Consider the following 12,089-nt stretch of genomic DNA (forward strand, 5'->3'; position numbering starts at 1 on the left):
GTGCGCTCCACGGTGCTCGAGTCCCACAGTGCTCGCGTCCCATGGTGCTTCTATCCAACTGTGTGTCCCACGGTGCTCGCGTCCAACGGTGTTCCCATCCCACCCGTCCCACAGTGCTCGCGTCCCATGGTGCTTCTATCCAACTGTGCGTCCCACGATGCTCGCGTCCCACGGTGCTCCCATCCCACCCGTCCCACATTGCATCCCACGGTGCTCGAGTCCCACAGTGCTCGCGTCCCATGGTGCTCCCATCCGAAGGTGCGTCCCACGGTGCTCGCACACATCTTACCGTAGAAGCTCTCGTAAAATCTCATAGCACGTCCGACCTTCAGCTCTTCGGACAATGAACTTTGAGCTTGTCCCTTCAGAGAACAAAGTGAAACATTAATCTATTGTGAACTTCAGTCACCAACTGCTTGAAACGGTCATCTCTTATCATTTCACGGTTCACTCAAAGAATAGTATGAAAAAGGTCTCAACAACAGGTTTGCAAAGGTTGACATCATGGTACCAACTCCAAATTAGAGCTTCTTCACCTGATAAGTCCAATAAATCGATAACACCAGTAAATGCCGACTTCTGTCTGGATTCCTCACTTACCTGGAGCTCTTTTGATGGCCACAGATCGCGTCATCATCACCTTTTTATGGAAAACTCCAGTGTGTGAAATTCTCTGTCTTGAAATGAACTGACTGAATTTGCCACACAGTGTGTTCTGATACTGTGGGGAATGGAACTTGGAACAGGAAGCGAGAACAAGGAACACAGTGAAAGTACTATCCATGTCTCTGAAGTCACAGCGTTCTAGAATATGCAAATAAGCATTGTATAAATGGACCTTGTCTACTGAATATATTCAAACATGCATGAAATACTATGCTATACTTGTTTTGTTATGAACCGTCCATCTTGATCTTGACGGCAAACACTAAACAATAAATTAGAAACGACTTTCGTCTTTTGGGATGTTTTTCTGTTCAGTGGGAAATATCTCTAACTTTTGAATCCTGATTTTAAAAAATCCCCTTACTTTTCCTCAATTACCACCATAAGGTTTAATTTTGTTTGGTCAAATGTCTCAACTGTTGGATGGATTGCCATTTAATTTGGTGCAGATATCCAAATTAATAGTAGCTGTCCAAATCCTAGGCATCCAGCAGAGTCCATTCAAAAACAAAATGTCCCTTGTAACACTCAAAATCTTTCCTTTTACATTTTGTTTTCTACAAAAGATAGACAAAGAGATAAAATGCGTAAATTACAGAGATGTAAAACGCACATTTGGAAAACAGATCCAGACTTAATCTTAATTTAGGCTAATCAGCTAGCGTCACGTGTGTCCTCCTCCCCAACCATCTACCAATTAGTGGCAGCCCTAAAAAGCACTTGCCGTCAAGGTCTCATTCACCTTTGGTCCTCTGCTGTACAGGTATGTTGGTTTGCATGTTGTGTTGATGTTAAATTGTATTCTGTATACTAACATGACGTCACCTTTGGTCCTGTGCTGTACAGATAGAGAGGGAGAACCTACTGCTGTTTTATCATTTTAGATTTTGTAATTTTATGTTTTCTTTGGTTTACCTTCTGCAGTTTCCCCCAGTTGTTTTGTTTGCTGTGTTCAACTTGCCTGGTTTTTATAATCTTAATCCCGTTTTTAGTCATTTGTGCTTTCCTTGGTTTTATCGTTTTCTTTAATAAAACCTTTTTCTTAAATAAACTACAAACGTCTCTGCCTAATCCAGTTATTTATTTGCGTGCCCTTTTGGGTATTTAAGTCTGTATTTCTTTGGGTGAAAGTCCCCAGGTGGCGTAGTTTGTCGCTTCCCCTAAAGTCCCCGTCACACGTGCAACAATTATGAGTGTCATCGATGGTCATTTAGCTGCTAACTAGTGCATTTATACACCCATTGGTCAAAGCTAACGTTCAATCTTGTGTGTCTCACTCTATCAAAGTAAAACTTCCCACAAATTCTGCCCACACACGGGGCTGAGAAATGGCCTGAGTTAATGGTCCACACTGCGTAGCGGCATGAAGGACTCATTCCATATGGGAACTTCAGTATGAGCAGAAGACACGACTTTGCACATTCTATCAAACTTCCACAGACCATCTTGCATAAAAGTGAGATAATGTTACTTTTATCATTATCAGCATTTTGGTAACTTAACCAATTACTTTATTTTAGGGCTCTCGTCCAGTTGGCCTGCTGGAGGCAATTTTACTTAACCGTAAAATCTGGAAGGTTGTTTTATCGGGCCGGCAAAAATAAAAGATCTTAGAATAATCAACAAACTTGTAACTTCTCATAATGTTGACTTTTATTTCTTCTTTATAACAACGTAGGAAGTTCATTTTTAGCCTTTAAATCATGTTTTATGTGGCAAAAGTGCTGAATAACAGAGGAACAGTGAGGCTGAAGAGGATTATTTGACAGCAGAGCCAGCTGCTAAGAAGTCAACTGAGGGTATGAATATCTATTTACTGTATTTAGATTTAGTTGTATTGATTAAGCTTCCAAGGCCTGGGATAGCAGCTTTGAAATGCATGTATTGCATTGTTTGAGAATTCTTCCTCCAGTGGGAGTTTCTTAAATTCATATTTTATATCAGCTCATATATCCAGAAGATGCAATTAGTGGTGTATCTGTCAACATTGGACATCAACCACAGTAATAAATCCTCTGATGATGGATCAGGTTGCTTTCTGCAGCTGACTGCCTGACCGCAGTGCATGCCCCGCTAACATTGTTGGATAAATCCTCCGTTCCTCGGGGACAAATGCTGCCAGAATACATCTGACTCTGCCTCGATTCAGTCTGTGGAAAATAACTGGATAAATCCGACCTCTGCATTTTGGAGCTTAGTTTCCTGGGATTTCACACGAGCAATGGTCAGCCAACCATTTTTTTTTTTTTTTTTCACTACAACAGCTGGTTCCCACACCCGTCTTCAAGCCATGGGTCATGGGATGCAGATTCTTTTATCAGAGAATTTGGGCCAAACTTTATCCCACCTGAAAACCCAACAATGGCAAACTCCCCAGGAGAGTGCGGTCAGGGCGATTCAACTGTAGTTTGTCCAACTGGCAGCTGTAGATGTGACGATCCAACCACTCGTCCCATTATCTTCTTTCAAGTACAACTAAAAAGTCCAGAGAATGAGGCCAACCCATGTTGGCTAGATTTGCTGTCAGATTGTAACTTGGGTTTCCTTGATGGTAATCTTGTTAACATTGTTTTTTCATAGGTACGCAGGTTCCAACTAACTATGACTGAAGACATCAAAGATTATATGCGTAATACAAGTGCATGTCAATGAATCATTGAAAATGAAATGTATTCCAGTAATTCAATTCAAAAAGTGAAACCCATATATCATATAGATTCGTTACAGACAGGGTGACATATGTCCAGCGTTTATTTGAATCTATGCAATTATAGTTTACAGCGAATGAAAACCCCCAAAAGCACTATCTCAAATTTTATTACATAACACCAAATAAATGATTTTTAATACAGAAATGTTGGCCTACTGAAAAATGTCTATACAGTATGTAGTATGCAGTCAATACTTGGTCAGCGGGGCACGGAGTCGATCAGCCTGTGGGACTCTTGAGGTGTTGTGGAAGCCCAGGTTGCTTTATATCTCTCATCTTCCTCTTGACAATACAACAGTATGGAAAGTGGCGGCTGGTGGAAAATAATATAGGTGGGGCAATCAAATCAATTTTAGCTACCATCCCAGGTTGATTTAACGCAAAACAATCAATGTATCAAAAATGCATTACTAATATGTATAAAAAATAATATAGTTAAATATTAAATAGCTTATTTTTGTCACTATCACAGGCCGTTCATTATTATATATATTTTTTGGGGGCTCAAGGGGGGGCACTCCAGCTGGGTAGACTGCCCTCTATTGACCAGCAGCCACTCCAAATATAAGAAATGGTGCTGAGCCTCTTAAATGTGTGAATTAAATAAAGCGGTGATTTTTTGTATTCATTCGATTTTATTTCAAATAAACACTCCACATTAAATAAATGTGTCACTTTAGTTATGAATAAGTACACGTTCATAATCTTGTCTAATTAAAATTGCAACTAAGCCCAAAATTTCTGTTTTTAATCACATTTGTATGTAGTGTTGTGAAATTCAGCACACAGCAAGACAAGATTAACTTAGAGCCATAAACAAATCTAACCCTGGCTGGACAGGAAATAATTTCATCTTTTGATATTCCTATTTTTGGTAACAAAACCATGACTTTATTATAGTGTAAAAATACTCTGTAATCAACATGTTGCAAGACATACAGCTGCGAGGTGGAGGCGTAGGGCGACTGATTTAAGGTATTGGGTTTATTAGATTTTTAAAAAACACCACAGAGCTCAAAAGTGTAGTACTTCTTTAAACTGTTTATTATTTCAGAATAGTCTCTGTATTTAATGTGGGAAAGAAAACCCAATGCCCAACTAGAATACTAGAAAGACATTTAAAATGTACATTAACCTGCTGAAGTCTTAAAGCTGGAGTTTAAAAAGATGACAAAGCAGACCACTCAAAAACGAAGGACTCACAGGTGTCCAAAGAAAACTATCATAACACTTCAAAATTCACAGTTATCTAAACGTTGTACATAAAAATAAGATATATTAGTCAAATTGTATTTGTAATATTGTAATGATTTTGAAAGCCTGGATCCAACTGAACTGAAAGTTAAAATGTAGCACAAACCCTCATCCATAATAGATGGAAAAATCTATGACGTGTTGACGTAGTCCATTATGTACTAACAAAAATACATAGTGGACTTTTGAACACATTGTTTTTTTGTATATTATTTGATGTGTTCAGGCACAGTAGGCAGCAGTGATTATACTTCATTTCAAACAGTATAGCAGACGCTTTTTAATATCCAATATATTCTTTTCACCATCCATTCAAAGCATGTAAATTGCACTTTACCAGGAATAAATTCAAACACACAGATGCTTCACGAAGGTTGGGAAAATTTCCAGTGTATAGTCGACAACAATGACATGCTGTGTTGGTACAACGCACAGAATTAAACTACTTACCAAGTTAAGTGATAATAACAGTCAATAAACTATAACCATGTTTTAATTTGAGTAGTGAAATCTGCTGTTTTTATTCCTGTCATCCATCTTTATTTAACATTAAGATTAAAGTGCCAAAGAGCTATATCAAACCTTTAGATAGGCATAAAACAGTAGTTACATTCTAAATATAGAACATGTTGTTATAAATAGTGAATATTCAGTCGACAAAACTCATTTGATAGAATACAAATGATATTTTAAGGTGTAGCTGAGGGAATGTGGCGGGGCACTACCAGCTATTTGCCCGATTTCTCCACTCGTTTCCCACTCTCTGGTTTCACCTGCAGCTTGTAGTCTTCCAAAATGGTCTCTGCCGTCTGCTTGCCGGTCCTTTTCACCACAGCTTTGATTCCCAGGTTGTCAACATTGAAGGCAGTGAGGCCGACATTAATGGCAGAATTGACAGCATGGTCTGTGGCTTGTCCTGCAGCCGCCCCGTACCTTCATCAGAAGTCAGATTGGGTGAGAGGTCAGAGCAACAGGCAACAAACACAAGGATTTGGGGAGAACAAATGAATGTGCCGTGCAAGGAGAACAAAGATGCCATGCAGCGTGGCAATCGTTAGTGTGCAGATGCGGTTAAAAAAAACTGTTAAATCAAGTAGTTCCCTTGAAAGACTAAACAATAATCAGGGGCAATATAGGGGCTTTGTTCTGGTGGAACGCTGCTGCTCGGCACCAAGTTCATATTGTGGTTCCAGCTGATTGACCGGCAGCATTAAAAGGGGAACAATGTTAGCTCTTTCAGCACTGTGGCCATAGTTAGCTCAGTTGTGTCCATGTTTGGTGCTGCGTGGAGGCAAGACATTCTTTGCATTTTGTATTGAGCAGCTTTCAAGGGAAAAAAAGTATAAAACAAAAAGTGTTTGATAAATAGATACCAACCCACAACATTGAACAAAATTATCACCCAACTCTATTGAGATCAACAGTCAGCTACACTGTGTTGAAACTTTGCTCATCATTGGACAACCAACACATTCAATATCGGAGGATTTTACAATCTGGCAGGACAGAAAAGTTACTCATTGGGAAATTTCCAAGAGAAAATTGGAGGATTTAGTGGGAAGCAGCACCATTATGTGAATTGGCACTACTGAAAGGGAAATCATTCAGAAAAATCAAAGTCATGTTTATAGAGGTGAAAAGGTTAATAGCTGTGTGAAATTGGGAAAAAATGACTTATTTTGCATTAGGTGTGTCGTGGATGTTTTGTAGACCCCTAAATCTGAAAAGTAAATTAAAAAGGAAAATACGTGACTGCTGGTTTTGTTCTGCATGTCCTTGAGGTCATTTGCATAACACAAATCAAAAAACAGTTTAGTATGAAGCGGTGAGGAAATGATGTGCATTGCTTTACATTAAAGTGACGGTGATAAACAGGCAATCAAACAGGAAGGGAAGACTTACTTATGTTTTACTGTGGTGACGGTCTCTGCTGCTACACTCTTAGTAATGTCCTTTGCTGCGACTTCCAAACCAGTCCACATGGTCGCAAATCCTGAGCAAATACACAAAACACACAGCTCACCCAAGTGCTCTTCTAGTGAACAGTTTTCTCTGACAGACTATTCAGTAAAACATTAAGACACCTTGCACTCCACTGGCAGCCACCACCATCGCTCCATCTATGTTGGAACGGCCATCCTTGTCCTTCTTCATAGACTCCGGGATCAGCTTGCCTCCGTGTTTTTTCACGTGTGGAGCCAACTCTCGACCCACGCAGCCGGCGACCATGCACACCCCGTCCACTGCAGTGACATGGCATTACTTAAATTAGAGGTCCGCTGCCAAAACGACCACTCATGGGGAGTGAAACACGCTGACTGGGCACGGCGTGGTCACCTAGAAACTGGCTGACTTTGACAGCTCCTCCCGTCGCCTGCTTGGCCACGTGGAGGCCTCTGGTGACTGTGGGGTTGACGTGGGCGGGTCGGTCCTCCGGGGTGATGTGTTCTCGGAGTTTAGAGGCCCCTTTGTGAATGGCCATGCCCGTGAACTCGGCTCCTTTCACCAGGCCCCAGCTTAGCCATGACGCACCTGATAAAAACAATAGGATCACACGAGGTTAATCTTCACGGAGAAAAGCTTTACGAGGCTTCGGCGGAAGACGCAGTTTCCCCTCACCAGTCAAAATCCCACTCGACACCTTTTCACTCCACTCGGGGAGCGCCTTCTCCTCCTCAGTCACCGCCGCTGCGGTCTCCTCCGGCGCAACGATGGACACCTTCTGACCGAGATTAATGGTGTCTGCAGCTTCATCTGGAGGCTGATCATAGAAAACACATGTTTAGCTGCTGTAAATTAATGACACGCAAAAACACAGTGCATGCTGAAAATAAGAGCGGCATGTCAGTCAAATCTTTGGACAACTTATCTGATGCATTGTGCAACCTGCACACATCTCCGTTAATACGCACGTGTCCAAGTGTCTCCCCACCCCTCCCTCCCACCGACTCACTCACATAACAGGTCCTCTCATTATTCGGTGCTTCTCGTATCAATGCACTGAATGTTTGCTGCGAAGAGATAGTCAAAAGCTCTCTGTGCTGCCTGAAAACAGTATCCCTTTGTGCTGAAAAGAATCAAATCTTTAACACTATCCAAAAATGTCAACACAAATATGCGTACTTGCTGATAGGGAATTAGGTCCATGAGAGAAGATAAGTAGCCTGATCCTATGCATCAAAAATGACCTTGTTTGGCATCAATCACAGCCCCCTTCCTCGTGGCTGAACTGACAGTCTTTCTGCAGAATCTCTGAGGTGGTTGAAATGGCTGCAGATAAGAGCATCATGACGGATTAATTCCTGTCACCTGCCTGTCTCAAATCCCCACAATGCTGAGGCAGGGCCAACTGGGAGAAGTGTGCCAGCTCACAAGAAAGATGAAGCAAGAGTTTTGTGAAAAGGCCAAAATAATGAAAACGTTAGATCCTGTTTGTCTGCAGCCTCTTGTGTCGCGTTAGCAGAAACTACAAGCTTTCCCTGGGAGGAATAGAGTCAACATCTGCAGTGTTTGGAAGCATTACAGAATTTGTTAGTGATGATTTGAGGGGAGTGGAGGTTGTCACGGGACCGTCGTTGACGGCTATAATATAATATACCCCTGTAGGTTTTCCAAAGAATGTTGTCTTGGGTTGTGACTGCACGGTTTGCTCAGACCTGAACTCTGAGATCCGTGCTCTGGGCGAGAAGGTCCTGGAACAGCTTTCGGTCTGCAGCAGGCAGCTCGGAGGACAACACCACCCCCACATAATAGCCCGGAGTTGGCGCCATCACGTCCGGAAACATGAACACACCGTTGTTACACAGCAACACCGGCGAGTCCGAGGCCATGAGAGGGTACAACCAGTCACACACCTGCAAGGAGGCAAAATAAATTTAAACATTTTAAAATAAAATCAGATTTATTAGGGGCAGAACGTTTCCCAATATAACCTTGTGATGACCGGCCTTACATTTGGAAAGGCGATTCTAATTAGTGCAACACAGTGAACCATCTGAGAGGAGCCACACCACAGGACAGTGTCCCCCTTTTGACTGCTGCGTGTCTAACAGGATTAGAGGGAGTAACAGTGTAAGCGGGGTTAAGATAATCACTTGCACTCATGTGAATCACTGATGTCCCTCACTGGCAATAGCCCCTGGGAAATTCCCCCAGGAAAAGTCAAAGTGCAGTCCTGTGATCCTGTGAGTCATTGGTTTGGTTTTTAGAAATAGAAAAACACAAATACACAAAATGCCTCGAAAGGAGTTGGATAGATAAGGAGCCATCCGAGTCCAATGGTGAGACGGTAATATTACAGTAATTATTTGGGCATTCCCAGGTGGATGACGTCACATCCATGAACCTATTAGGCTTAGAGTGCCGAGTAAACAACACTCACATGATCAAGTCTATCGAGCGAGGAAAAGAGATCATTAACTGGCTAACTATTACCTCCGGCTGATCACAGTCCAACATCTTACAAAATCAGGTTAAAGGGCAAAGAAGACAAGGGACACTGCAGTGAGGACATCTCTACTTGCACTTCTGGCATCACATGGCCACAACACTTGCACATTTGAGTCATTTCAGGCCTAATTGCTGCAAATGTTTGTGTCGGCTAAATCATGGGGTCATTGTGGCGCAGGGGTTAGAGAAGGTGTGCTGGGAAGCACAAGGTTGGTGGTTCGACTCCAGGCTGCCCCATGTTCCATGTCTGAGCAAGACACCTAACCCCTAATTGCTCCCCGGGCAAAAATGTGAAACGCCATGGGTTTAAAGTGTAATGTAAGTCGCTTTGGATAAAAGCGTCTGCTAAATGACCTGTAATGTAATCATCATCAGAGGGAAAATATATCTTTTTTCCCACCTGCAAAAATGCTGGCGGTCGGTTGGGCATCTTGTCGTCACGGTCGCCAGTGAACTTGACCAGCCGCAGGTATCCCGGGTACGATGGGGCGCTCACTTGCCCTTCGGGCGTCACAAAGAATATCTGCACGCCATGAGGGATGTACACCAGCTCCTCTCCGTCTTCACCCAGACTCTGGTGGGACGGGGTCGAGTTAGACGTGCGGCCGTAGTACTCATCCCCGACCAGGGACATTTCCCCCGCGTCCGTTCCATAGGAGACGGACAGGTGGCCGTCGGCCGCCTGAGGGGAATAAGCCGGGGGCTGCTCGGCTGGAACCACAGGCCGTCTGGTGGGGGAGAGGGGCAGACCCTCGCTGCTGCACGCGGCCATGCCTCCTACTGCGCCTGCCTCCTGGCCGTTAGTAAAAAGGACGTTTGGCGGCGCCGGCTTCTCTGGCTTGCTTTGGCCGGACAGTTTTGGGTACAGACGTGCTTGGGACACTTCAGCGGCGGCGCCGGGGTCAGACACGCCGCCGTTGCCGAGTGCAGGGGCGGAGTCCAGGTCAGAGGTGGTCTCGATTATGGCCAGCCGAGTGGTGATGTTGTTCAGCGTCTCCTGCATCTTCCTCTGCATCTGTCTGGCCGATTCCCAGGAGCTGCCGACACACTCCTCTCCCCGGGAAGGCACACTGATGCCCCGGAGAAGGTGCTGTCGCCCTCGCTTGTACAGCTCCAGGGCCTGCGCCTTGTGTCCGGCTTCATCCACGGTGAGTCCGGTGTTGATGCACTCAAAGGCCGTCTCGTAGGCGTCTCGGATGACTTCAAGTCTGGCACTGTCGAATGCATCTTGTTTGGCTTTCTCCATTCCCTTTGAAATGCAACCCACAATTAGCTTTATTTACAATTTGTATATCCGTTCAAACATCTACACTGTTATCAACGGCGAGGGAGTGGATTTTCACCATAACTAACGTTAAAAATTCAACATGACGTAGTTCCTTGAGGCTGAACGCTACTCTCACGTGACTCATATTTCAGCGCATACTTTACCTTGGATACAGTATGAGGATTGTGGTAGAAGATTTTGCACAGACAATCGTTAAGTAAGAAACAAAGGCTCTGAGTCAAGTATGTCTTTTCTCCGTTTATTTCCTTGCAAGGGAAAAAGGGTCACAACAGCTATGTGGTCAGTAGACTGTCAAGAACCTCCTTTTTGCCCCCAACACATCGAGGCAGTTCTTATACCTAAGTTTAGATATCGGTGGCGTCAACAGAAACCTTTGACCATCTTGTTGAGTATCTACAGCCAGGGTACTGGGAACAACATGTCAGGCCACTCATGGGGCGTCACACAATAATACTTAATTGCCTCGTAATGTGCGTTGGTCCACCTGTTAACATTAGCTAGTCGGCTAGTCGGCAGGCTAACTTTAATGCTGATGATAGAACACAACTTAACGTTAATAGACGTTGACGTTACAGCTTAACGCCTGTGACGTACGAACATCAAATAACACGGTCCGTTATAAGTATTATACAACTTTGCACCCGTAACGCCAGACCCATCATTAGTTATCCACACTTACCCCCAGTGAGCGGAAAAATCCGAAAATAATCTTTGGTCAGACGGTTAGCTTAGCTACGTCGTAGCTACCGTTACATGTCAAACACGATGGTAAAAAGGACACGTCTGGTTATCGAACAATAGCGTTAACTTAAGCTGCGGTGTCCCTTAATAAAGTTGTTCAAGACTTACCAATATAGTGTAGTGACGTTACAGGGTCCGTGGACGTTTTGATAGTCCCTTTTACCGTAAAAACCAGAAAACGAAAGCACTCGTTTTTCGTTTTAAATCAAAAACGGTAAAACGGTGGCCGGCCGTTTTCTCGTTTTTCGTTTAGAACCAAAAAACGAGACAAACTCACAACCTTTTCTTCCGTTAATCCCTTTTGGGGTTTTGCCCATAAAACGAAAATACAAAACGGAGCCGCTAAACCGGAAGTACGTCGATGGTCCGCGTACGTTTTGATAGTCCCTTTTACCGTAAAAGCCAGAAAACGAAAACACTCGTTTTCCCGTTTTTCGTTTTAAATCCAAAACGGTAAAAAGAAAGTGGACAGTCGTTTTCTCGTTTTTCATTTTGCAACCCCAAAACGAGACAAACTCACAACTTTTTACCCCGTTAATCCCTTTTAGGTTTTTGGCCATAAAACTAAAATACGAAACCGGAAGTACGTAGATTTTCATAGTAAGAGTCAACGTTTATGCTAGAAATCCGTCTGCGATGCCAGCGGTTAAAAGTTCATAACACCTTGTCTTCTCTGGGCAAGCGGACAGCAACATTCATGTGGGTCGATGTGAGAACGACGGACCGTTTCTACTCTCTGGTCCGTGATCTGAAGCAGTTACGAGGCCAGCTGGACGCAGTCGTTGATGACCTGGTTCCAAGATCGCCAGAGGTCTACAAAGCTGCAGACACTAAAGACATTTTGAACTGCCTCAAGAAAGATGTATGAAGTTGCTCATTATTTGTAAATTGAAGTGCATTTTACATTTATTTCTAAGGTTTTTCTGTCTGAACTTTATGTGAATATTCTGTTTAACTCCACTGAATATTTTGTTTGAATAC

General features: G+C 43.3%; 1 protein-coding gene across 4 annotated transcripts; it reads right to left on the bottom strand.

Moving 5' to 3' along the window:
- Positions 1-4,397: 4,397 nt before the first annotated feature.
- spartb (spartin b) lies at positions 4,398-11,687 on the bottom strand. 4 transcript variants are annotated; one of them, XM_078099577.1, is made up of 8 exons: positions 11,217-11,687; positions 9,480-10,328; positions 8,287-8,484; positions 7,250-7,391; positions 6,968-7,162; positions 6,715-6,873; positions 6,533-6,623; positions 4,398-6,350 (listed from the first exon to the last, which is right to left on the bottom strand). In XM_078099577.1, the coding sequence occupies exons 2-8, from the start codon at positions 10,323-10,325 to the stop codon at positions 6,305-6,307; spliced, it is 1,677 nt and encodes a 558-aa protein (XP_077955703.1). In that variant the 5' UTR covers positions 10,326-10,328; positions 11,217-11,687; the 3' UTR covers positions 4,398-6,304. The 4 variants fall into 4 exon arrangements, with proteins under 4 accessions (XP_077955703.1, XP_040040596.1, XP_040040590.1 ...); XM_040184662.2 differs by having other exon boundaries at positions 4,398-5,563; positions 11,217-11,505; XM_040184656.2 differs by having other exon boundaries at positions 4,398-5,563; positions 11,047-11,450.
- Between the last annotated feature and the right edge of the window lie 402 nt (positions 11,688-12,089).

Source organism: Gasterosteus aculeatus, chromosome 1 (assembly GCF_964276395.1).
Source record: "Gasterosteus aculeatus chromosome 1, fGasAcu3.hap1.1, whole genome shotgun sequence".
NCBI classification, from domain to species: Eukaryota; Metazoa; Chordata; class Actinopteri; order Perciformes; family Gasterosteidae; genus Gasterosteus; species Gasterosteus aculeatus.

Bases quoted from the DNA above. Each gene is read 5' to 3' on its own strand.
- spartb (XM_040184662.2), bottom strand. From the start codon at position 10,325: ATGGAGAAAGCCAAACAAGATGCATTCGACAGTGCCAGACTTGAAGTC. The intron at 7,392-8,286 runs GTCTGAGCAAAC...TTCTATGATCAG, and splicing joins GCACGGATCTCAGAGTTCAG to CCTCCAGATGAAGCTGCAGA. The intron at 7,163-7,249 runs GTGAGGGGAAAC...TGTTTTTATCAG, and splicing joins GTCGAGTGGGATTTTGACTG to GTGCGTCATGGCTAAGCTGG.